Source organism: Struthio camelus, chromosome 10 (genome assembly GCF_040807025.1).
Source record: "Struthio camelus isolate bStrCam1 chromosome 10, bStrCam1.hap1, whole genome shotgun sequence".
Lineage (NCBI taxonomy): Eukaryota > Metazoa > Chordata > Aves > Struthioniformes > Struthionidae > Struthio > Struthio camelus.
This window is the reverse complement of record NC_090951.1, coordinates 5,513,177-5,540,791: the sequence shown is the minus strand read 5'-3', so window position 1 is coordinate 5,540,791 and position 27,615 is coordinate 5,513,177. Positions and strand designations below refer to the sequence as shown.

The 27,615-nt window shown below is 37.8% G+C and overlaps 1 protein-coding gene across 2 annotated transcripts in view; it reads left to right on the top strand.

Annotated features, from left to right (window-relative positions):
- CDH13 (cadherin 13) overlaps positions 1-27,615 on the top strand; it is a 505,047-nt gene that overhangs the window by 81,063 nt on the left and 396,369 nt on the right. For both annotated transcript variants that reach the window (XM_009682913.2, XM_068956075.1), the window contains exon 2: positions 13,893-14,004. In XM_009682913.2, the coding sequence (XP_009681208.1) occupies positions 13,893-14,004 (112 nt within the window). The remainder of the gene's footprint in view (positions 1-13,892; positions 14,005-27,615) is intronic.

Here is a 27,615-nt window from a genome sequence, read left to right as displayed (position 1 = left end):
TTGCAACAGCTCAGATTAAAGTGGTTGATTGAACATGCTGTTAAAAAAGATTATTCTGGGTAGAAGTGGAACACTGGATTAGCATGGGTTATTGCTTCATCTTAAACTGTCTCAAATAGCTGATAAGTGGAAAGGGCAGAGCCTTGATTAGCTGATGCACCTACTTGTTTTTCTATAAGCCCTTGTATTAAAGATTCTTCCCCAAAATAAACTTGCGGTCTTGCACTGTATCACTCTGTGCCTGTACTTGCTAGGACAGCTTAGAAATAACTTTTTGAAGGAAAGATGGATCTTGTTTTAAACCTCTGATATTTACTTCTTTTCGGTTCTAGCCTGAGTCTCCTACATAACAGTATCTTTGCATAGCAGAGAGAATTGGACTTTAAGAAAAAGAGGAAAGATCTAAAATTGGCCCCAGGAGCTAAAATGAGACTTCTTATGAGACTGCTACATTTTTTTTTTCCTGTAACTGATATGCAGGGTGTAACGAGAAGCTGAAAAAAGGGCCTAGCTTTTTAGAAACTTTCAGACTTTTGACATGATTCTCTCTTGCATGCTCAAAATTGTCAGCTCCTCAATTCGTCAGCATTTATATGGTGCTCCTTCCTCAGGACTCCAAAGTGCTTCAGAATGCTTGCATGCTTTGCGGGGAGGCTTTGTGATTTACTTTAATTGAACTGTTTTGATTTTGCAGCTGGTGGGATGTGGGGAGGTTAAGTGGCTTCCCTGGGGCATGAGGTCTGAGCTAGTCTTGGTAGCACTGACAGCTGAAATCCTCCCTTAACAGGTGGGAGGGGGAAGCTTTGGCACTAGATCTTAGCCGAAAGCCTGGTTGTGCCATCTCCACCTTAATGGTAACACAAGAGAAGTAAAACACAGGCCAAAGCATTCATAAATTAAAACTAAGCAGCAAATAGCCTAATCTGCTGTGCATTCTGGTTCACTTTGGCTCAATTCCTAATTTTGTTTCTAGCAAGAGAACTGACTGTGAATAGCTATTTCTTAATAATAGAATACTACTTTACTGCTTAATGTGTTGGACACTCAGTCTAATTATGGCTTCTCTCTGCTGCTTTAATCACAATAATCTGAAGTTTTACTTGGGCAAAATATTTCAGATGAGTTTAGTGATGGTTTTGCAACCGAATTCTGTACATGGGCCACGGCAGATGGCTATTGGGAGAGAGGAGAACGCAGTCCTCCTCGAGTCCAAGGCACATGTTTTTGAATGATAAGATACGTTAGTATTTTTGTTTCTGAATCAAAAGACATAATGCCGAGGATTTACAGGAGCTAGGAACTCTGAAACCTCGGCCTGGGGAATAGCTGCAGTGAACGCGATTAACTCTGGGTGAAGGGGAGCTCCATACAGTGCAGTCGAGGATGTCAGTGTTTACTTACTAATTGAAATGGGAGAGATGGAATTAAAAGCCTGTGATTAGTTCGGCAGGCCAACAGAATATCTTTAAGGACTAGCCGCTATCTCTTCAGTTGAATGTGCAGTTTCATGCCGAGCTGGTTTTCTTGGGGAAAAATGATCTGAATTCATTGATGTCATCTATGTTAGAAAGCAAAAGGTGAAGTATGAAGGCAACATCTTTAAGCCCTTTTAAAGTATTTAGTCTAATTTTCCTGTCTACGATGTCCCAGTTTAATATAGAGTTGAGATCATGTTCACTGAATGTTTTTGTGGGAAGTATGAAAATACTTGCAGAGAATTTCTGCTGTGTCTGGCACCGAACGGAAGCATTGCGGCACATTATTAATGACAGACACCAAGAAAGAGTAAAGTGGAGGGTTCACTAACAGTGTGACTTCTCAGTCGACTGTATTTCTCAGTTCTCCATCTGAATGTTTCCAGTGCTATTTTCAAACATTTCCCCCTTAATTTCCTCCCCTCTCATAGGGAAAGGCTTAAGAGCAGTGGATGTTCTTGACTGTTTAGCAAGAGAACTTCCTTAATGGTGTGGAAAAAAGTCAAAACAGGTTTTTGTATACCAGGGCTGTGAAAGTACGAATGAGACTACTAAAGTGCAACCTGAATTTGCTACTTGTTATAGTAACTAATAACAGTAACCTTGAACCAGGAGCTGTTGAGCAGGCTTGTTCCCTGCTGCAAGGAATTTAAACATCTGCTTGAGATGATGTTGAATTAACCAAATGCTGTAGGGAGAAATCCTTCTCACTTTTCTTAGACTCCTAAAAACTCATTTAGACTTCATTTTCCTCCTTGGAAAATATTTATTTACTGAGGGGAAAATATGTGATTTTTCAAGTGCTCATGCTTCATAGTCTGTAGTAAGACATGGAAATTTGATTCTGAAAAAGAGTCTCGTACAATACTTAAAAAGAAATTATGATTCTGATTTCAAAAAAATTGGCATTATGCAAAGTGTAATGTTTTATGCTTTCACCCTTGCAAACTGAAATCCTTGTTTAGGAGATGAAAGATTGTTAAAATATAAAATGCCTATATAATTTAAATTGCCTTGTACTGTACTATATTATCCCAGAATTCAGCCTCAAATGTGAAGCATTGATTTTAAAAAAAGAGCATTTGAGTAATTTAAAATTGTTCAATACCAAACATGATCAGAACCCCAATCATTTTCAAATAGAAGTACCTATAAAAAATTGAAGCACTTGAATAGTTTTAAATTGCTTTATGCTGTGCAAGCACAGAACCCCAATCACTTCCAGGCTGAAGCACTTACGAAAAAAAATTGAAGTGCTCCAGTAATTTTAAATTATGTGCAATGAAAAGTATCTTTAAATTATTGCATGCTTGAATTTCTTCTTCAAGATTTCTTATTTTATGTACAAGTTGAACAGTTTTACTTAATCAAAATGGAATAAAAATTCTGAATTTATAATGTGCAAAAAAATTAAATTAACACCAGTTACAAGCAGTAAGTGGTAGGATGCTCCGTGGTCGACTGCATATACCCTAGTGTCGGAATTCCCAATATTTTCATTATCATGTGTAGCTCAGATAAAACACAAGTAAAATATGTGCTCCTAAAAGAGTATAGCTTGAACACTGGAATTCCTCTTCAGCCTGTGTCTGTGACAAGAAATATACTTCAGATGGCTCCAGATCTGAATTATGCCAGACCTCTGTATCAGGTCAGTTTAGACAGATGCAAAAGCATGGATTTGTGCTTTCTGTCCAGGAATTTTGGACAAAGACCTGAATCTGACATCTCTCGACATTTTTTGTTGTTTTAAATACAGATTGCAAAATCAAGAGCCTGAGGTACAGATTCACCATTTTCTCAGACCTTGCTTGGTGATATGATTTGGGTTATTGCTTTTATTTTGCTTGTTCAATCTCATGTGTAACAGATTATAGACTTGGTAAATACAGGTAATTATAGAGCTGATAAAAGTACAGGAACTACTCTCTATAATGCTGGGGGGGAGGTTTGTAATAACATATTGAGCTTCCTATCCCCCCCAGAAACCTATCCTCTTAATTCAACCTACAGATTCCCAAAGCAAATGCTAGTTTATGATAGAGGTTGGATTATGGGGTTTAATTACGGTATAAAACCATTGTTGTGTGGAGTTTAGTAAGCAGATAATGTCCTTTATGGAGCAGCACAGCTGAAACCAAAGGACCCCCTTGCTAAAACAGAGTCCCCCTGGAAGGCTGATGAGTGACTTAGATGCGTGCTGAGATGCTTTTCTGGTCTTGGTGTGGTGGAAAAGTTAATGCTGGGGCAAAAGCCATCTTAGTATGGCTAAAGAAGATAGGAGGGGGGAAAAAAAAAAACAGTGATAAGTATACCTCCCTAGGAGAAAGCTGGTAAAAAAGAAGAGAACTTACAAGCTATGAAACACTTTCCTATTCTTTCATGCTGTTATTTTCAGGAGAAGAGGATTATTGTGTTGATGTATTGATTCTTTCTAGGCAAACAGGATTATGTTCCAGAAGCGCCTGATTCTGTAGTCAGATTTCTTGACTGAGAAAATGCTAATAACCTGAATACTAATTGCTGGGTATAAAGAAAATTGGTGTAAAATAATGGAGAATGTTTGTTTATGACAGCTGAGTGCCTGCTTCTGTGTGTTGTTAAAATCTTGCTTAGAAACGTGGTGTTTAGCATGAACACATTAGTTACAGATGTTAGGTATAGTATAGATGTATAGGTTAATAGAGGACATGTAGCTTCCAAAGGTATGTAGGTCTTTATGCCTCAGGACTGAGAGCTGTTGCTTCATGGTTTTTTTTTTTCTTTTTAAAAAAAAAAAAAAAAAAGGTTCATAGGTTCGTAACTTATCCAGTATTTTCTGTGATGACTAGTTCTACAACCAGCAAACAACCTTTGAAAAAGTTAACTGTTAACTTCCAATATTTGCTGGTAGCATCATTCCTTGATGGTTAAAGAAATCTCTACTGTAAAGAAATAAAAACAAATGGCGATTGAATCTGGTGTTACCAAGGTATTTTCATGTACCATTCTCAACATGTCAGAAACTTCTTTGACGTGTGGGGTCAGTAGCTGTATCTTTTACGTAAAAGATTTCATCTGGCTTTTAAATGGCAAGCAATTATAAAAGACAGGGTTATAGACCAAGGTCTTTGTTTCATATTATTTATGTTCTAATTAATTTGCCAGACGGTGGGATTTTTCTGCTTTGGCTACTAAGTGTTGATCTTTAATAGTTACCATGTTCCTAGCGGTAATGGGTTTTATTTCTTTGGAAAGGTCATTCTGGATGTAACGTTATTGTTAACACCAGGGAGCCTGTAAGCTTTAGAGGTTTTGCTATATTGCAGTGCGCTCAAAAATGTTCAACTACTTGCTGACTTTCCCCTGGGGCGTCTTTTCTCTAAAGTCAGAAGAGGTGGTACAAGTTGTTTAATTTTTTTGACTGCGTTCTTGCAATTCATTACAAAATATTCCTCAAGTAGTAGCCCCTACTGCTAAAAAGAAAACCTATTTTTTTCCACTCTTCTCCTTTTTTTTCAAGTTGCTGGAGTCATCTAGAAAATTGTCTGTTCAAGACAAATGCCCAAGTCCTGGACTGGTCACGTGAACTGTGATGCAGCAAATTAGAACGTATTTGTTACTGGAATTACACACATCTGTGCAAGCTGGCCTAGCCATAATAGTAAACACGCTTTACCAGATGAAAAGACAATCACTTGAAAAACATAGCATTGACCAACATTAGAATTATTTAAACGCTTTTCTTAGTTCTGGAATTGGATTCTAGGCAGAAATAATAATTTTAACTTAGACTATGTATCCTCTGTATCTATAAAATAGTTTATCATTATTAAAAACAATTCGAAGATTATATATATTCTTTTTTCTCAATTCCCTTCAAGCACCTCTTTTTCTCTCCTGTGGTAATCATTTCAAGGTTGATCAGTTTTTTATATATATATATATATATATATATATTTTTTTTTTTTTTAAGACTAACATCTTGCAGTTGTAGGCTAGCAGGATTAGCTGGGGATAGTGGTGCTTTCTTTTGACAGGCATACATGGGAGTAAAAGATGCAAAAGGGCTGCAATTAATTTACTGTAGCATAATTATGTAGCTCTGCTCAATATGTTTATCTTCTATGCTGGAAGTGTCCCTTAGGAAAGCTAGACCATGCAAGTGAAAGCTAATCTACTTCCATTTTCCTTCCTAGAGTTTCTATTCTGAGTTGAGATGATCATAAGGCAGGTAATATGTCCAAGTGCAGTGTACTGTCTAGGACAACTGTCTGCAGTTCCAATGACTACAATTTCTGCATCTAATAAAGGCTTAAATTAACATTTCTTGAGGGATGGACTAGCTATTTGTTCACTATACCATGTTTTAACATTTCCCTCTGTCCCACAAGTAAAAGTTAGCGTGCAAATGAGTAGTCTCTGGTTTTTTTTTTTTTTTTTTCATAAAATTTTCCTGATTTCTGAGATGAAAAGAAAATCTCTTACTGAAAGAAATTTTTAAAGTTTATCTTGCATCCTGAAATGGTTCATGCCCCTATGCTCACCCAACTGGAATAAAAATCTGATATACATACCCTGTTCTTTTTTTCCTGGAAATGGTAAATAGGACAAACAGTTTTTTCATCAAACAGGGAGTCTGTTTTTCAGAGAGTAATTCCTCTTTTCTGAGGATTTATCATGCCCTTCCTGAAGAATATTGTAGAAAGTAACTTTGCCCGCCAGTAAGAGGGGCCATATCTGTAAAATCTTGCTCTTCCAAATGCAGAGACTGCAGTCTTAGGCATAATGAAGCTGGAAAGAAAACTCGCATTGACTCCAACATAACCTGCAGTGCACGGTAACTCTGCAGAGATACTAACATAACCTGAAAGTGTACTTCTGTCCCAGGTCTACGACTGAGACCTATCGTTTACATTTTTGATGGTACTCCGGTACCTAATGTTGCAGAAATGCACAGCTAGTGAGCATGCCTAGCTCATTTTCAGTTTTAGTTTTCCAGTGCAAAAGACAGATGTGCAATGTTATGCTAAGTTCAGTTTTGTGGTGTAGTAATAATTGCCTTACTTCATAACGTTGTGGAGTATAAAGAAAACGATGGATGGAAGGTTGTACCTTTTTTGATAATGATCACACTGTTGGGAAATTAAACGTATATCATATTCTGTGTAGTTTCAAGACATCCTATCTGAAAATGGTTCTCTGCTGTAAGAAATATGACTTTAATTTTTTTCCTGATGGCTTTTGCCATGCCAGTGTTTTTCTATGTGGAATAATGACTTTACCCCATGCAACTACATGTGCAGGGAGGGCTATAAATATGTTTAAAAAGTTCTGAATATATTTCCTTTTTTGAAACAGACATCCATATTTTCAGTCATCTAAGCGTTTCGTGAAGTCATTATAGCTGGAAAACAGGACTAACCTGTTTAGTTCATTAGGTGATAAATAACTAAAATGTTTGGTACAAACTAATCTTCAAACCAGTTATTGTTGTAAAGCAGTTTAGGTTTAGGTGATTCCATCTCTTGCAGTATAGCCAGAACAGACCTTTGACTTTCAATGTTTCTTCTTTATGCCTTTTTTGCTGGTGCAGTAGTGCTACTGAATGGCTCATTTGTGTTGTTCTGTGCTCTGTAAAATGAATTTATTATGCAGCTTCTCTAAATAGGCTAACCAATTGTAATCACATTCCAGTGCTATATGTGTTTCGGCCAAATATGATCACTTTTTTCATAATGTCAAAGAATAAACAAAAAATAACCTTGAGGCGCAACCCATCCTTTGTCTGAGGAGTCTTGCTTGTTAAATGGTGCGGTTAATAATGATAGGTATTTATTACTTGGTAAATAGTTGAGTATTTTAAAATACTACTCACTTCAAGCAACAGTTAATACATTTTGGCCCTTTATTATCAATCATTAAAATATCTAATGAATAGGGATAGTTATTGCCTAGATTAAAGTGTGGACAAAGTATACCAATATCTGTGCAAGTAAAACAAAGTTGATGCTGTGCTCTGAGCCACATGGGTCCAAGGCATCTTGAGCCTGGAAGCCATCTTCTCCCAGCAAACCTTGAGTATCTGCTGCTAATCTCTGCTGAGAGGCCAGGTTAAGCTTGGGCTCAGCGCTTTAAGATGGGTCTGTTGCTTGTGGGCAGAGCTGCTTCTTGCTGGCCGAAAGGGCATGGATGCAGACCTTCATGCATTGCTAAATTTATGTCTTTATTTCATAAAGATTAATCCTGACCCTATCTGCAAAAGCTGCTTAAGACTGTTGTAGCTAAATGGAAGCAGTATCCATATTGCTGTCAAATTTTTCAGCTGTGTGTGTATTGGTTGGTTTCAGAGCAATTGGGATCCACTGGGGTGACCTCCTTCCCTCCCCCCCCCCCCCCCCCTTAAAGGGGAAATAGGATGTTAGGAAGCATTAGGCAACATAATTCTGGTTTAAGGAAATATTAATATTCCTTACCAGGCCCTGGAGAGCCCTCATCTGGATTTTTTTCATGCACTTTGCACATATGCAAACCATGCATACGTGGCACAGGCACAATGAGAGGTTTCTAGGATGACCAAGAAGATGGATTGTGTAGGAGGAGAGTTACAGAGCTTAGTTTGTTTGGCCTAGCAGATCGCAGGCTGATAGAGGAGCAGGGTTAAAGTTAGGAGACAAAACCTGTTCAAGAATAAATGGCTATAAATTGATAATGAGCGGACTTATTCTGGAAGTTATGGAAGAGTCACCAATACGAAGTTCTAAAAAATTCTCAAATACAGGAAAAATTACTTTTGATTAGGATCAGGTGATCTTGGTCTTGAGATTGTTATGCCTGCTTGTGACAGTTGAAAAGCAGATTTTGATGACCAAGGTCATTCTTTTCAGGCCTGTATTAGGTTTTTATATGTATGTTTGTTTTTATATGTTCCTATACTGAAGCCAGCTTTAGCTAAGCTAGCTCAAGTTCTGATGTGTGCCAGGTGTGATAGAAAGGGGTCTCACTGTAAGAAAATACTCAGGGTCCTGGTGAATTTAATATGGCTATAGTAATGCTTATGCAGTCCTACTCACTACATTGCTCAGTGATCTCTGGCTTCTGAGCAAGCTGGTTGTGTTTGCAGTATGGAGATATGTTCAGGGACAGTTTGCTTACATCTCAAAAGCAATATAATAAGGTGTATTATTTCTGTTAGGTCAATGGGACAAAATGATTAAGTGAGATATCTTTGAGTGCTAGGCATTTCTCATCAGCTTTATTTACCAAGGCATAAGAGCATGCTAGCATCTTCCTCCTAGCCCTGCTACCTCTGCTGTCTATCGCGTTTTTACAGTGTATTTGAAGTCTTTACCTGCACTGTTTTGACAGCAAGGTTAGCCCAGTTAAGCCAATGCATTCTGCAGGCATAACCTCTGATCAGTAATACCGTAACCTCGGATGCCAGCCCTAGGCAAATGTTTCTTAGTTATGTTTGGATATCTCTCAAAGGCTTTGGTTATTTCAGGCTGCTGAAGTCATTGACTTTTGCAGAAGCTGTCTGATGCCTGATACTACTGAACATGACCCTACTTATATAAAAGCTCAATTTTAGGGTGCTGTTTCATGACAGCTTAACCAGATTAAGCACAGACCGTGATCTTGCACCTATCTGTTTTTTCCAATGACAGCGTTCTGTCTTCTCCAACGCAACCCTACCTTCAAATGGCGGTGCTATGGAACTGCTCCCATTCTAACTTTCATTTCCCATATTATCCTACTTGACCTTACAATGCGGACACCAGAGTCACTTAGGGCTCTACATGGACCCTGGGACCATATTAAACCACCTGATTGTGCCTCTTTTAGAGAACCTGAATTTGAGAAGCAAAGTACCTGTCCAAACATATGTGCTGGCAAATCGCTCCTCAAAATTAATGAGATTTCCAGCATCAAAGAAGGTGCATGCCTTTTACTGAATACATGATAAAAACTTGCAATAAACATACATTATTTTTATGAGCACTTCTCTTGTGAGAGTTCCCTGTGCTAGACAGTCTTGTGAAAGTTTGTCATATTTTGCTTCCAGTTAATAGCAGCCTAGCACAGTCGTACTGCCTCGTGACGAGAGAACTGAATTCATCTGAGCCAATAAACTCATTCTAATTTGCATTTTCATAACCCACCCTTCAGTACCCCAAGTGTGATGCTCATACTGAGGATAGAACTATGTGGTAAATGGGTATGTAGGCCCTTTTAAAAAGGATATTTATCATCCTTGAAGAATCTTAGTGCCAAATCTTAATAGCATTTCTTGCAAAAAGTGACTTGAATTAACTATCAGATTGTGAGGTAGAGCTGCAGAGATTGTGAATAGCCTTTTCTGAACCCATTTGCTGATGAACAGAGGTTGAACCCTAAAACGCTGAAATTTCCCTCCAAAATGAAAGTTTTGAACAAATAGTTCTACCAAATCATAATGTGCTAGAAATCAAATGATTTGCAGAGGAGCTGCGTTTTATTTAACTGAGTCACTTTCAGTGATAAATAATTCAACATACCTTTATGCAATGTTAAAATACCTTTGCTAATTATGCCAGTTGGAGGATAATTTATGCAAGCTTTTGATTTTTTTTCCCTGTGTCAATTAATGTTAAATACAGAAGACTAGCAGAACTTTGTCCAGTCTGTATGTGATTTGATGAAACAAGTGCCTTAGGACCTACTGACTCTAATTAGAGTCTGCAGAATGCAAAATGAGAACCTTACTTTTAAGTGTCCTCGCTATTCTGTTTAGGCATCCCTCTGTAAATTTCTTTTAAATAATTCCTGGTTTTAGATATTGAGCAAAATCCTGAAATCAGTAAAAAGTTCTTATTGACTTCAGTGAAGGCAGGATTTCATCAGCTCTCTGCAAGTCAGTGCAACCATGCTGCTTATTGCTTATGTCTTTTTCTTTTATATTGGCTCCCTCCTTTTGTTTTGGGTCTAGTTTTGCAGCACCTGAAGATAGAAAAGGCTTTAAGATTCAGAGTTCCCAATCTGCATGATAAAAATACTTTGTCATGTGCAATTTAATTCAGTCTTGGAAGTTCTCATTATTCTGATTGCTTTCTCTTCTCAGTTTTCAGCTCTTAGAATCACAGTATTTTATATGAAAATCTCAAGTTTTCATATGCAAAAAGCAAATTTCTAGTCCTCCTGTTTCCAAAGAAAAAACTTGAAAGCATAAATTCTCATACATACCTCAAATAAATGAGTCAAAAGAATAATAATAAGAAAGTTCCCCTCAAACTAACACTTTAGTTTGGAGAGGGGGGAAAAAAAACCCTCGTTTTTCAGGAAGCAATTCATGATTTTTGAGCTTTTGGAATTATTAGTCTTACTCATTAAAACTCTGAAGAAGAGTCATTTTGACTCTTCTTTAGTGGGGTCTTATGTTGATTTCTTTGCATTTAAAACTGCTCTCATGAAGTTAGAATGTAGCCTTATAGAATACTGCCCAGGGAATTGAGATTTGTTTGCATTTATTGTGTGTAAAATTCATGCCTGGACAGATTCAGGCTTTCACAGGTGTCTGCACCATTTACATCTTTACTGGAAAAGTCTTGCACGAGGACGATTTTCACATCATATGAACAATGTGAGAGGCAATTAATGTTCTGAAGCTTATATCTTTACAATAATAAAAAACAGGTGCAATGCAAATAGGGCTTATATATATATATATATATGAGAATGTTTACAGTAAAAGTGGGACGGGCAAATAATTTTCAGAGCGAGGATGTAGCCAGTCTAAATGGAGTTGCTTTGTGCACCGAATGTGGAGGAGTTGGAAAGGACACAATTTTTGTAATTTTGCGGAAGGTCATTGTGGAGACCAACTTTCTGTCAACAGCAGAGTGGTAGAGGAGCCCTGGTTTTGAGATAAGATAATTAACATTAGGGCTTTTTTAATTTTCCCTGAGCTATGGTACAAAACTGCAATCCTGTTCTGCTTTCTCATTCACGTTCTGCGTGAGCCATTTACAGTGGAAATGTTGAGGCCAGTCAAGGTCACTAGCATGTGGGTGCTGTTTTATTAACTTAAAAACAAAACAAAACAGAAGTGTTTCATTGGCTTAATATTTCACTGAGAGCGTAGTTCTAGTGCATTGACTGAACTTGTACGGGGACTGTCTGAACTAGTGACGTGTCCTTAGAGCGACCAGTAATGAATTCAGCAAGACAAATTGTCAGGATGTTAAAAATGATTCTTCAGTCTCTATGCCGCTGAAAAGCGGAAGGTGACGAGAGATTTTGATTCCGCTTGTGAGGGAAGAGGGGTCTTTAGCATTGCTTGGTTTGCTTTCTGCAGACTTCCAGCCCTTCAGCTTTATGTGAACAAATGATGTTTGCTTCATAATTGTCATGTTATTTCAAGAATGCATTTTTTTTTCCTTATTAAGTGGTGGATGAATGATCTTCTACTGGTTGCTCAGTATAAATATTTCACAGAACCAGGTAAAATATATATATTCTGAATTCTACAAATATGACACTTTAAGCATTATTTTCAGTGTATTTAGCTGAATTATTTATTTAGGCAGCTAACCCTTTTATTATATCTAAAAATAGGAAGTCTATACAGTGCTCAAATTCAGAATGTATTTTACTTTGAACAACAGTCTTTACCTTCAACACAAATCTCTGGCTTTTTTTCCCCTCTCCAAGATTACTTTTCAAGATTTCCCACCCCTCCCACCAAGTGAAGAACCTCAACAGAAATTGTTTTAACAAGATAGACATCTAGTTCAGTAGAAGAAACCTCTCTGAGGAAAAATAAATCTCAAGAAGGATTGTGCTTCTAAAAGATAATTAATTAAAAACTCTTTTAGTGTGGTGACAGATTTGACATCTTGTCTAACATCTTGAAAAGAAGAATGTATTTGGAATTGCACAATCAGAATAAAACGTTCCTTTTGATGGCAAGGCCAAGCCAGTGTCCTGTGATTATTTTGCAGGGAGTAAAAGGCCACTTTTTATTTGCTACATCCTTATTATGTAAGGCTTCTGCGCCCAGACTTTCACAAGTTAACTCGTGACCTATTTAGATTGCCCAGATTTCAAAGTCAACTTACACTGTCAGAAATCTGATAAAGCAGACAGATCTCCTTGTCGGAGTAGTGACGCAACCCTTGTCCAAAGCAGGCTTCTTATTTACGGCTCCATAAGACAAGAGTTTCAACTTTTAGGTGCCAGGAACTGGGAGATTGGAACATGATTTGCCTCTTATTTGCTGTACTAATCTTTTAGGGGGAAGAGTTATGTTTGTAGTTAAATTTCAGCTTGACAGAATAACTCAGCAAATCTTGTTTCGGCTCTTTTTTCTGGTATGGGCTGGTTACATAACTTTCTTTCAGTTGTTGGTTGAATCTCAGGATGGGGAAGGCATTTTGTTCTGCTGCGACTGCGTTTTTGTGCATATTCATTCAGTAACCCCATGAGTCAGGATGACGTGTACTTTAAAGAGTACTCAGAAAACGTGTATGCAAAATGCACGTCCATCTCATTGCATGCACGTGGTCATTGATGCATGCTAGGCTCTCTTTTATAATCGGCACTCAAGGTTTATGCACAATTTTGAAGGCAGACTTTGAGTATATGTCTGTGCAAGTGTCTTGTGCTGAAAGATATTGTCCAGTCCTCAACCCATACAAAGCTCTGAGTCTCCAGTAAAGTCTGTCTGTATGTGTGTGTATATATAAATATATATATACAACGTGTGAATACTTTGACTGAGGGATTGGGCAGTATTTTTGAGTCTTCATAAGAAAAGTAGCAATTACATGCGTGTATAGAAGTGGAATAGTCAAGTGGATTGCATCTTGCTTGCTTAATCAAAGGGGCAAGCTTTATGCAAGTCAGGAAGGAAGAGAAAGGTGTCTATCTGCTACATCTGAACACCAGGAAAATGGACATGCTGTGGCTCAGGGAAAAAATCGGGGTCCATCTGTTAGTAAATAGATTCTATGGAGAAGGAAACTTCTGCGATACGAAACCTCATCTTTGAGTAAAGAATTCCCTCTGTAACTTGGTGACGGACTTTCTGAGACTAAGCTTAATTTAAGTGTGTATTTAAGCTTAGCCGGATTCACCTGTGTTTAGGAGCAGTGTTACAGCCTGTTTTTGTTAAGGCTATGCATATCTGCTATTGATCGTGTTGACTGAGTACTTAACCCTCTGAGTTGCTCTTCGTTAACCTCCCTATTTGCCCACGTGTATAAAAAGTGAAACCCCTAACATAAAAATTACGGTTAGCAAGATTTGAAGGGGAACTGTTGATATGACAGATATGTTCTTTTGTGAACATGAAGCACGATGTTTTGTTTATGAGCACTGAGCCTAACCCCAGTGTCGTTCCCAGAAGCCCCCGTGATTGAATGAGTGAATGTTAAAAGTCCGTTTTCTTTATTTCCTCAGGTTCTGCTGCTTGCATTTGCAGAAGATTTAGAATGCGTCCCTGGATTCCAGCAAAAGGTTTTTTATATTGAACAGCCTTCTGAATTCACAGAGGACCAGCCAGTTCTGAACTGTATGTTGTTTTTGATATATTATTCTGCAAAAACAGAATGAACTATTGCTCATGTGTTCATAGCACTCCCACCATTCATCAGAAAGCTGCTCTCTCTCTTTTTAAGTACACAGAATGCTGAATATGGTCATGATTCTGTCTGGGTTCCCCTGCCGTAAACCTATATTTATACAGACTGATCTGTTCCATGTATTAGAGGTGGCAAAATACGTAAAAATATGTATAAATATTCAGGACAATATGAATATTGTGAAAACTCAGAATCATCCACTCTTTTAAAGTAGCTTTTATCTGAAATTTTAATTTTTTCTTATTCTCTTGGAAATCAATGCTTAAGTATCAACATTTTTCTGTTACTTTGTTTCTGTAACTCAAGTTTAAATATATTGTAGGAGCTTGGCACTAAGTCTTTGCAGGTCCAAGTCTCTCCTAAAATTTATAGGAGCTTGGATCAAGTTTGTGATCATCAGTGTTTTTAAAAAAAAAAAAAAAAAAAATCAACTTTACTACCGGGGTTGTAGAGGTAGAGTACTCCAGTAGTTTTTTCTGATGGCTAGGTGTCACCTAACAAAATCCAAACCGTATACCCAAAGCATTGAACTAAAAGGTGGAGTTCTGGAGACTTGACTGTCTTCAATCCTGGTGTGAGTTCACTCAAATACATTAGTGAGCAAGTGTCACAAATTGCTTTTTCAATTATGTGGGTCTGGGATTTTAGGACTGCCAACACAATGTAGTACCTTGTCCAATAGTCAATAATTTTAAAGAATTTTTTTAAAAGGTAGTTTAATGATGCTATTCTCTTAATCTGCAAACCCAACAGTTTTTTTTGTATGATTCATATTACTAATAGTTCTTTTGTTTAGACTTGGTTGATTGCTGTTGACCTGGGAACAATGCTAGATATGTGACATGAGATGCTAGTGCTGGTATCTAGTCAAGTGGTTAAATTTGATAATGCAGTGTAGAGTAATGGTCTGGTGAGGCTAGGAAATACAAAAGACTGTAATTCATTAGACATATATTTTCCATTTTGATTACCTCTTTAAGGTATTATTATTCTGTGTTGACATAGTTGCTCTGTTATGTTTGGATGAAGGTCTAATATATATGCACACTAGTTTTAAAATAGCATTAAATTTCAGAGTGAAATATCATAATTATTTATTGCGATGACTATTTTAGATTTATTTCAGTTAGACTTTAAGAGGTGCTAAAATGAACTTTTAGGATTACATTTTTTTCATCTAAGCATTTAGAAATTTTATCTTCAGAGGAAACTTAGATTTTTAAGTAACAGTGCTACCCACTAGGATGCAAGTTCATTATCCAGCTTGGAAGACTGAACTCACTTCCAATTTCTTTAGGCAATTTTAGTTTTTCTGAAGTTTTTCTTAGAGAGTTGATGAGCACAACTTGAATGAATTCAAATTCATGCATGAATTTAAATACATATTGTTAAAAGTAGGAATTCATAGAGCACAGGAAGTGTAATAGATTTAATTTAAGCATGCAGTATTGGAAACCTGTTGAAAGAAAAGCAATATTCACAAATTTATTCAAAAACAACCTTTTGTCTTGTCTTTGGCTTCCTCCAAAAACATCGATGCTGTGATGTGTCTGGCCCTGGCCAGATCTGCTGATTTGTGCTTGCCCTACTGAACAGTGTAAAGGACAAGCTGGTTAAGCCAAAGTTGAGCAGGCTGCTGTGAGGCAGCCCAGCAAATTGCACTAGTGTGAAGCTCACACAATAATTAAGATGCTATTGTTAATAATGAGGAGGTGAGAAGAGGAGGGGGAGATTTGGAAACATCTTAAAACAGTCTTGGGAATTAAATTATTTTAATAAGCGGACACTAAATTGGCCTAATATGTAATGTTCAACAAAGGCAAACTGTCATTGCATGGTTCGAGTTAATTCAATCACTTGTAAATAGTACGTCCTTCACGCGGCAGTATTAAACCTCTGCATAGTTTCTTCATTCTAGCTGTCAACAAAATTGATATTTTTAATTGTCTGTTTGAATACACTTTGCATGCCGTTGCATCTTTTTATACCCATTACCCCAGAGCAGTGTAATTTAGCGGTTGTATTGGAATGTGAGGCTTACCATGGCTCTGTAAATTAATAGAGCTAATATGCAAAGCGGGTCTGTAATGGTGATTGTTTTTGTGGTCCTCAATAAGCCAAGGAGCTTCTTAATTCTTTTCCAAAGTGCTGGAAGACAGTTTTTTATCTTTCAGTTTAAACAAGGACCTACTGTACGTTTCATTGCCAGTCTCCCTGGTAATTAAATACAGGTTATAGTTCTTTTGTATGTATTTATGACTTTTAAATGTGGCTATGTTAATTATGCTTTACGATCACTGGTGGGAAGAAGGAGAGGAGCTCAGATTGAGGGTACAGAATTCTCTTCTCTAGATTTTTCACTGGGGTGCGAGACAAAGTTATTTCACATATTTAAACAATTTTGACCTGAAGGAAAAAGGAACCAAATTACGGAATACAGGAAAACCACTGCAGCTGTTAAAATACTGAGAGGCCTTGTAGAAGAAAAGGAGAATAATATGTATTTGCATAAGAATATACGCAAGATGAGCTAAATATAAAATGTGGAGTAGGGGGAGAGTAACTTGTAGTAATGAAATAAATACAGCTGGGAAAGAAGACCTACGATCACAATGGAGATGATAGAAATGAATTCACTCTAGACTTTTACAGTAGCTAATAAATTGAGGGGAAAAAGTATATTGGGGAAAAAAATGAAGGGAAAGAATAAGAATCACTGAAAATTTTAGAAACACGGTGGATAAACTGCAGAAGACTCCACTTTAGACTAGTGTGGGTAACTTGTTCTGGATGGATTTGTGGGGTTGCTTTTGTTTGTTTCTGACAACTCTGAAATCAAAAATAAAGACTTTTTTGAAATGTTTGAGAAAAATATCGAAGCATTTCAATGAATTAGAAATTGAAAAAAAAAATTATATTAAATGCCTGATTTGAGTTACTTTATATGAAAATGAAACCAACTGTAAATGGAAAAATAAGTACTGAATCTTAATTTTCATTTTAAAACAAAAAAACCCACGAACTTTGTTTATAAAACAATTGCTTGAAATATAAATCAGAATTATTTCCAGAAAGGATTTCCATTTCTCAGTTTAAGAGGGGAGGAAAGGGGAATGGCTTAATATTTTGCTCTATTCTTCTCAGTAAGCATTTTCTTATGTCATGCCTCCATGTTCATCAATATTATGTCTGTTTTCTTTTCCGTTATCTGACAAGACACATTTGATCTAGATCAGATGTGAATGCATGGCTATATATCTATATAAAACTTTTCTTCTACAGAAGAAATGTGTTATGCCAGCTCTAGGAGAAAAACTAGGAAAGCTTTTCTGGAATAAAGTCTGCCAAGACAGTTGTCTGCAGAAATTGGACCTAGTACTAGGTGGCCTGGAATAGGACTTGCGAGCCCAAGGAGTTGTCCTGAATTATCTCAGAAACGCATACCTTTCTTCCCATGAGTTTCACTGAGACCCTCTTGTTGTTTCTTAGTTTTTTATCTCATGTTCAGATGGAAGTGCTTTTTATTGATTTATCATTGCATGTTGCTTAACAGCAACTTCCAGCCCTTCTCAGACCGTTTCATTTTCCTAGTTTTGTATTCAGTGCGTTTTCCTGTGGATTCTCTTTTGATTAGGCCCCAGCTTCTTTCCCATCTTATCCTTTGCACTTTCTATTCCTGCCTCTCCGTTTCGCTGCTATTTTTGCAATCAGAAAAACACCTTTTCATGGCTTCTCTTAAAACATTGCTTCTAACTGTTTTTTGCAGCCCAAATTTAGGGGAATAATTGTATTGCAGAGTCCCTAGCATAATGGAGATTAAAACAGACACCCCTCTGCCAACTCCAGCTGGGCAGAACTTTGACAAAAGTAACTAATTCATAAAAGAAAATTTGAAGGGTAGTGTTAGAACTATAATTTTTTTAAAAATAATTTTGCTTGACCAATTTCTCGTTTTCATGGTACTAAAGGTTTTTTCCGCAAAAATATATTACTTAATATTGGAGAAAATAGCTAATGCAATGCTGAAGTGGCTTTATTTATATTTAATTGCAACAGGTGGTTTTTATAATGCTGACATGCTGCTAATCTGCAGAGTAATGCCGTTGTCCACTGTCACGAGTACCTCTCCATCTCCTACGAAGCAGGACTTTGCGTTCCAGCTTGGTTTCAAACTCTGCACAGCTAATGCTGTGTGTTCAGCCAATTAGTTGTAGGTAATCCAGACGTCATGTTTCCAGCTTGCTATTTTGTGGCAGTTTCTAAAACGCCAGAGGCTCGAAAAGCAGAGATCAAGTGTAAGGTCTCGATTGTGACCCTGCGCAAGGGACATGTCTCTACTGCTTGTGGTCTGCCCCATCCCTTTTCCTTGGTGCAATTTTATTAAAGCAAGGTGGTCTCTTGATATGGCGGGGGAGGAGTCACAGAGCTCTAATCTGGCTGGAAGTACTGGAAACCCTGTCCTGATAATTATTCCTATAACAGGCAATGCCATTACTAGATTTTTTTTTTCTTGTACTGTTTTTAGCTTATACCTAGGATAGACAAGATCACATAGGCAACATTATGCTGTTAAGGTGATAAATGGCAACACTTAATTATGGGTTTATGCCTTTTTGAAGCATTTGTGGCCATCGAATACTTCCCCTTCCGCGAGCTTGTCTTTGCCTAGGCTGACAGGTCACTGGTAGCGATGATGCTCTGTCATGCCAGACTGATAAAGTTCCTAATCAGGCCCATCAAATGTGGAAATGTAATTGTGTTACATTAATCATGTTTATACTTAACATACATGAGTCTTGGCTTTTTGGGTGTTTTTAATTGACAATAAATCAAATAGTACACTTGAGAAATTGAGGTAATTAATGTAAAGGCATCGGGTGGTGTGTTGCGCATACTGAACTGGGGAATACATTGCCAGTGATTTAAATGTCAAAACAAAGGCAGTTTTGACCCTTACTTGAAAAGCTTTAATTTGGATGTTAATTAATGACTGACCTCTTCTGTCTCTTATGTGATAGATGGCATGTTTTGGAGCTTGGACTGCTTCAGGATCAGGGCTTTGTCTGTTCATATTTTGGTACTTTTTCATTTTGCGCATTTTAACAAAGACTTTTCTAGTCAACCATATTGAAAATCTTTGTTTACTTATATGATGGGAAACGTATTAGTCTGCTTATCACTAATGCTTGAAGGTAGCTTTGTTGTTCAGCAAAGCTGTAGCTTTCAGCAAGATTGCATTTGCTTGAACTGTATAATGCCTGTAGAAGTAAAGACTGGTGAAGACCCTTCCTGCTATTACAGCATCGTGCTTGTACCTACATCATAGTGCTGATCACACTCCTCGTCAAAGCACTTCCTACCGATTCTCAGATAAACAGATGAGGACCATGCGTGATTTGTGACTTATCAAACCTGCTCTGCCCACTGATTACCATGCCACTTGATTGTACAGTTGGCCTCTTACTGTGAATGTTTCATGCTGTTGATATTACTGCTGTTACACTTGACTATTTACTCTGAATGATGCACGCAGTTATCAGGCACTTAATTCATCTTCTGCAACTCCACCTTTCTGGCAGGTTATATAGAGCTAATGAGGCAGTGTAATTTAATACACTGGAACGCACCAAACACGCTACAGAGTTTAGCGCAAGGCTTATGCATCCATGTTGATTCTTCCTGCTGAATAGAGCAGGTTTGAAGTAATTAGAACTAAAGGTGATAGCTGTAGCTTGCAAAAGGGGTGTGCTCAAGTGAGGTAAGACTTTGACTTAGTTGAATGCATAGAAAGCTGTCTAGACTTGAATACAATAGCTGGATAATTATGGAGTTTTCAATTAATTGACGTGCATGTATCTGTAGTGCATCCTCACTGAAATGTAGCTGTAGTTATTCAAAATAAACGTATCTTTAACACATTCTGAATTTTAGAAGAACCTATCTTAAAATTATTTTCCTTCCTGTATATTACTCAATATGTTGAAGAATTTACTTATTTAGAAGACATTGAAAAATCTGCCTTGGTTCCTGTGCTGAGCATGCCGTATCAGGTTGTGCAGAAATATGTCTGTCAGCCTAGCTACCTGGATAGCTGAATGATTTTTAAACTCCAAAATATATCTTAGTGTGCACACACTCGAGCTTAAAACTTGGATCCAGAGCTTGAATTTTGATCACTGGATGCATGATTAAGACCATGTTTAAACACGTAGAGGGGAAGTGTTATTTGCATATGTATTGCTAACAGGTATTGTGACTGTAAATAATATAAAATATCTCAGATGCATCTCTGAATAGATAGAATATCACATCATATGTTAAACTGTTTTCACACATGATTAAAGTGCAAAACAAAATGGGAAAAATGGTTAGTGAGTGCCAGGTAGACAAGTTAACCTTCCAAGCTGTGTATGTTAGTTTATTAACAGGATGTAAGGGAAATGAATTTGTGTACACGTTTAACTTATATATTTTTTTTCCAAAATAAGGTAGCTTATTAGACTGAACAATGTGAAAAAAATAATTAGTCATTGAAAAACAGCTTCAGGTTTAAGTCAAAATCTCAAAGGGGTGTAGTCACACATCCCCCTGCCTCAAGACAGCTCTTGTAAAGTAGTGGAGAAACAGCCATACATAACAGTGAAATCTACTTTAGGTGATTAACAGGTTTTTATAATCATTCCAAGGCTGAGAAAATCAAAACCTAAAGCCAGAAAGTTTGTTTGTTTTGTTGAGAGAAGCCATGCAACTATAGTTTAAAAAAAAAAAAAAAAAAGAGGAGCTGTCTTTACAGGGACAGTGCATGCTGCTAACCATGTGGTTCTGAATATAGGATGGAAGAGTAGCAGACTACTTGGAGATTGGATTGGTTCCTGGAGGCTTTCCAGGAACCATCATGTGTTACAGATATAATACTTTTTTGAAATATATTGAGGCCTTGGTTGGTTGAAGCATGCCAGCTGTTGCTCTAATAGTCTAAATCAATGACCAACTGCTCGGCATTAGCAGGATGTGTCAGCTGCTCAGTGCAGTGAAAACCCTCTGTTACTCATGTCCCCAGGTGCTTTAATAGAAGACTTTTCTGTTCATTTCCAGTTGGCACTTCCAAATCAAAAATCAGATTAACTAAGCTATTATGCCCAAACTGATTGACGACAGAAGCCAAGGGGCAGCCTTGTTCCCTGCAGGTACATAAACATGTAAGGCCGAAGATTTTTGTCCTTTAGGCAAACATATACAGCTTAGCGTTGGACAGACTCGGCAAGCAGACAGTCTGACACGAGTCTCATAGTTAATGAGATTTAAAAGGGTTATTGGGGAAATAAGGGGTAGGGACATACATCTTCTGGCCCTGCTTCGGCAGGCTGCTCTGTGTCTCAGGAGCAGGTGGAGACGCGTAACCTGGTTCGTGCGGAGACCCCCTTACCCTTCTGTAGCACGTAATTTTATATTTTCACAGGCCATACTTCTGACAGATCTTTTAATTTGAGCCTCTTAAAGTAGTACCATTCAAAACAATCATGGATAGCTAACCTTTTCCGTCGCATTTCAAAGTGCACTGTGGACATTTAGCGTGAATTAGTGGAAGCATGTGAGGTTAAATCTTTCTTTAAACATTTCAGTTAATGATATCTTAAAGCATGCAAGTGTTCTTGAAAGTAATTGTAGACGTAATTCGCAATCATTTAACTTTTAAAGATTTGTCTCTGCTAACCCAAATCAAATTATAACTTTTATAATGTGATTATGGCTATGTTTCAGCTCAGCTCTGTTTTTCTTTCCCTTTGCTTGTTTAAAGCAGCCTTTCCTAGGTAGGACAATCTGTGTCGGCTATCACATCTGCATTAACATACGCATTTCCTTTTACATAGCTTTCTTATGGCATACGATCTCTCTTTCTCTCTGGTAGTCAGTAATATAGGTAGTAAATTTGTGAAGTCTTTTTTGAAATTTATTATATTATTAGCCTTTTGCTAGCTGCAGGCTAGCGTTCTGATTTTGGCTTATGCCTCAGTTCAGCTCATCCACCTGAACAACTCCTCTAGAGAAGAGAAAGAGGAGGTAATTCTTATGGATTGATTCTGAAAGCCCCCGTCATCATGGAATGACTTGGGATATTTCTATGCCTTTTACCCACTGCTGCTTATTGAGCAAGCAAGCGAGTGCAGCTGCAGTTGCTGGAGTAAGTGCATATTGTGTTATGTGATGCAAACATTGACTAAAATGTTTGTGTAACCCTTTTTTAAAAATCCCTGAAGAAAAGGTCAGTTCTAAGTGGTAGGATCTGCTGAAAGAAAAAAAATTGGCTTAAAGCCCAACTGAAAGCCATTATTTTTTAATAAAAACCTGAAACGTCTTTAAAAGCAAACAAACAAACCAAGTAGCGCAAGGAAGGCCTAAAAGATCATGCCTATAGCAACCTCGATGCTGCTCTTCAGGCAGGAACTCTGCTTTCAATACTGGCTTTGATCATTTTCTTTCTTAAAAACCAGCGTGAGCTGCAGCGGGACTTGAGGCAGGACTAAGGGGCCTTTAAAGCGGGCAACAACAAGGCAGGTGACACCAGAGCAGCTATGAGGCAGCAGATGGCAAAAGAGAAATTTTGCACTAAAGTCAGAGCCAGCATTAGTACATCTCTGGCAGATTCATGGCAGTCTTGCTAGCAAATACCAGAACTATAAGCATGTTAGACTGAAGTAAAAGACATTCTAATTAACGCATGGGGCCATCCTACAATCAGGAGTTCAGGTTTGGTTTATTGAAGGTCAAACTGTGAATCACTTCCATATTCCGTGTCATCAACAGTGGTGTGGACGTTTCAGCTAGATCTCAGGGTTTATGGATGGACTGAGTTGTCCTATCTTGAAGTTTTTGCCAAAATTCTGAAAATTAGATTGTATAAAATAAGCACCACCATTGCTGTCTGGGTTTTTTTTTTTCATATTATGTCCTATAATTAGAATATGTTTTATACTGTCTCCCACTGTCCTGGTAAGAAACACCGAGTGTTTGTACAATGCATTCTGGCATGGAGATTTAGTTTAGCTTTTCTGGTGCAGCAAAGAACTACTGGCAACAGAAAATGTGTAGTGGCTTGCTAGAAAACCAAGTAATTGCCTGGTTACAACTAGAACTCCTACAGACTTTATTTAGCTGGAATTTTAATTATAGTGCCAGCACTCCACTTCTGCAGTAACGCAGTAGGGAGATCTGTATAATCTGCCCTTTATAAAACATTAACTCAAATGTATACAAAAATAAAGCTCCAACTTTGAAAAGTAAATACAGTGGGAGACAGAATATAAGGAATTATGAGGAGAAAAGTATACATATAATATTGTTACTTTCAGAAAAAACGCCATTTAAAAAAAAAGCACTAGCGTGGACACCAAAGTGACATTGGGTTTGGTTTCCTTTATCCAGCATCTGGTCCTCATAATAAAATAAAACCAGGTATGACTGAAAAGACATACTTTTCAGGCTAGGACAGTCTATACAGGAGTGACATGGAGATGTCAGCACAGTGGCACTGGTGGAATGTGAAGCTGCCAATTTAGTATTGGCCTCCTTTAGAAAAACATCGGCTTTGACTAGTTGTATACAGTGCCATAGTCACGAACATGAATGCACTTTGGGTTCTTTCTGGCTAAAATAGCCCATAGGTTGTGGCCTGGCGACTAACAGTATGTTACAGGATGAGTAAAAACAAAGTTCTGTCATTGTAGAAAGGTGATTAAGAATGCAATACAGGGATTCCATTTTCTTTAATATCATTCAAAGCATAGTTCAATCAATTTTAGCTTCTTTTTGTGAAATTAAATTGAAGCTGTAGACACAAGAATGCTTTCAATGAGTTGTTTTGCTTTTTTATGTTCAATAATAAAAATCAAATTTGAAGATGCTTGAATGCCAAGGTTAGAAGTTGCTTTTATGTGACCTAGCATACTTCTGTTTTCTCATTGCCTATTACCTTCCTTTTGCTGTTTGTTTGACAGGTGAAGTGTTAACTGCCCAGATCTATCCTTTAATTATATTCCTTCTTTTATGCCTTATAATACATTATATTATGGGTAACTGCTGTTAGTAAGGTGCACCTATTTCTGTGGCACACAATGTGCCAGATATACTGGGGAAGCCTGGAAAGCAAAACAACAAGAACATATATGAATTTTCTAGAGTGGAACATATTTCAAGGCTCCAACTCTTGCTGTGGCTGAGAGTTGGGGAAATGAGACTGTGGCTTGTAGACCTGCTTAAGGTTAAAGTTGTCCCGCAGAGCTGTTGCATGCGTGGGGTGGCATGTCTGTGCGGCTTGGGGGACGGCTTGATTCCCAGGATGGGCACTTGGCTTTCGGGGAGAGGCTTCCTCTGCCATCTCCTTGTCGAGGAAGGGTGGGTGAATGTCCATGGGGTGCTGTCCAGCCCGGTGAAGGAGAGGAGCCAGTGCTCAGCTGTGTCCCCATCTACCATAGTGACCTCCTGCTGGAAGCCCAGGCAGCCCTAACCAAAGAAGAAGGGGGTTTCCTTAACGTTTGTGTGATTTTGTGCTCAAACGTTATGTCCAGCACAGATAAAGGGTATGGAGCACAGGGAGGCAGTTATTAGGGAGTTCCCTGGCCGCAGTCCTCGGGTGCTCAGGGTCTGCAAAGACAGCCACAGAACTCAGTTGCCTAAGAGTCTAGGTTTGGTTATGTTGGTCATTTTTACTGTTGTTTTTTAATCTTGGCTTTTCTAGGCAAAAGTAGTATTCAGCTTGGCTTGCATCTGTAGAGGAATGATTTAAGTGTTACCACAGAAGAAAATGAGAAACAGCTGCTTTTACAATATTTTTCTACAAAGCAATATTCTGGGAGTTGTGCGAGTACATATACGTGTGATATGTGACTAAAGCTCACTTTGTTTGATTTCTTAAATTTGTGTCACAGGAAGTTAGCTAATGCCATCTCTAATAATGGAGCTGATCAGTTCCCTCTTCTGATGAACAAGAAGGTGAAATGTTCAAAATGTCCTGTAAGATTTGGTGTCTTTTATGAGAAATGTCTGAGAGATGTTATGCAGGTAAGTGGAAGGTTTTTGGCACAATAGAATAGGAATTTCTGGTGATTATAAATCAAAATAAAACTTTATTAAAAATGAGATTATTACTTCTGGCACTTTTATTCTTTAAGGCATTCTGTCTTAAAGCTTCTTTAATAGCTTCTCCCCTAAAGTTAGGGGAAACTGAAATATAAAAGCTTTAACACTTACATAATAAATCTATTAGTCTTAATGCTTCTGGAAATAGTAGTCATTGACTACTTACTACTGTTTTCATATGTTAGCATCATTTCCCAGAATTATATGATACTAACTACAGTTAGCACTGACAATTAATTGAAATTAAATTACTTGTATGGCAAGCAAGTGCTGGATCCACTTAACTTAATCCTTTCTGGCACCATAGCTATGCTTTAGATCCTGATTTAGCAAGGTGTTTAAGCAGGAACTTAATTCTGTCCATCCTCTGGATAGATTCAGCTCCACTTTGGTGTAACCACCGACCATGCTTAAATTCCATTAGCTTCAGTAGAAGTTTTGCTTATGTAAAATGTTTGTCCTTCAAGAGAGGCTTAGTACTGGCAGAACTGTGTGGTGACTGTTACCTATTCAGTTAGGCAAGGAATAGGAACTGGAACCTGCTTGCAGCGAGTGCAGCAGAATATTTGGGTTTAATTCAACCTATGCAGAAATATGTAATCGATAGTTTCCAGCAGCAAGCAGAAAATCAGTGCCTCATTTTTTGGATTTTTTCAAGCCACCTGCTGAAGTGGCATTCCTGTGATTTATCTTTTTTCCTTTTTCTCTTTTTTTCTCTGCCTTGCAAAGATTAACTGGGTACAAGTGAAAGGCTCTGACGAGAGGCTGGCATAGCTTGCTGGGTAGGAGAGTCTTGTAAGCAGCAGGAGGGTGGCACAGGGTCCTGTAGCACTGGGTGAGGAGAGCAGCTGAACAAGAGCCTTCCAGAGCCCTTGGAATTTTCTCATTGGGGAGCTACTGGGTTGGTGGAGAACATCTCCTGTGCTTCCTTCTCTACCTGTAGACTTATAATTCTAGAACTTTGCCTCTTTTTTTCCTATGTTTATCAGAAATCAGACCTTTATTTATTTGTCAAAATGCTTTCTGTTGTATGAAACAAGTTCTTCATTTCTGGTGAGGAAAATGAGTTTCTTTCAAGTTTGATGCTGGTGGAACCCTTTTGCTCAAGATCATCTACTTGGCAGCTGAACCAAAACTAAATTATTTGCGCAACTCTAATGGTGTCAGTAAATTGCTTTCCTCATTTCACAGCAATGTGCAAGTTAGTAATTTCTCTGTAAAATATCTATTGTCATTTATTATTAATAATGATCACTTTAGGGCACTCCAGAGAGGAAATGTAGTCTAGCGTTCTACTGAAATCAATGTGGATGCCCTTGAAGGATCCTGAACATCTCTTTCTTTGTGCATCATCTGCTCCTTGTTTGTTAATAGATCCTAAGAAAGCCATGCTCTGATTTATTTGCTGTTCGCTTACAGTGCTAAGAGCAATGTTGTTTAAAAAAAACAAAAACCAAAGGAGATCATGTAGCTGTATTTCCTGGGCCTGCTACCTTGCATGGCAGCAAGAGATGTGAATGGTTGGTATTTCACTTAGTGGCTTTTCACAGCAAAGCATAATATCTAAGCTCAAAGTGCTAACGGCTGCTTTCCATGAGATCCATGGATTTAATGAGCATGTACTTGCTAAACTGTCCTTGTTTCAGAGATTTCCTATGGGAAAACGATGGGGAAGTCTTTCCCTAGAGGCTGTTCTGAGCCAGTGATTCAGCATAATGACAAGGAGTTAATATATGTCTGTTGATACGGTGGTGAGATACTATTTGGTTATAGGTATTAATCAAGCTGAGTTTTTGGTCTTTCGAAGAATAACATGCCTGTTCTGGAGATGCGGTAGGTCACCACATGTGGTGATGTGCTCCCTCTCCTTTGCTATGGAGTTGTGTGGTAGGATAGTAACTATGTTAATATGGTCCCAAAAGGTTAATGCATGTTTTTAAAAATCTAAAAAAAATGATTCCTTCTATCGTATACTCAGTTCATCAGAGGTTTTTTTAATATAGCTTTCCTCTTCTAATCTACGAAGGGAAAATATTTGGTATGAATAGCAGTATTTCCTTTTACTGTTAATAAATTAACTTCGACTTAAAGTTACTTTTCTAGTATGCTGAAACTAGAAATGGCATTTGATGGTTCTTTGACTGTCAGAAGTCTGACTTTAGTAGAAGTCTGATGTTCACTAATGGATGCAAATACACTATTTTATGTATCTCCTGCCCCCCCCCCCCCCATTTTGTAGTAAAACATCTAATTAGAAGTAAAACGGGAGCTGAAACAAAGTAGGGGGGAAGACGGTATTGATTCTGCCCCCCCCCCCCCCCAAAAAAAAAAAAAAGAAGGGGGGGGATAGAAACGCAATATCTGAAGATTTCTAGGATTTGGCAGAAAACCTCTGTGGTATGATC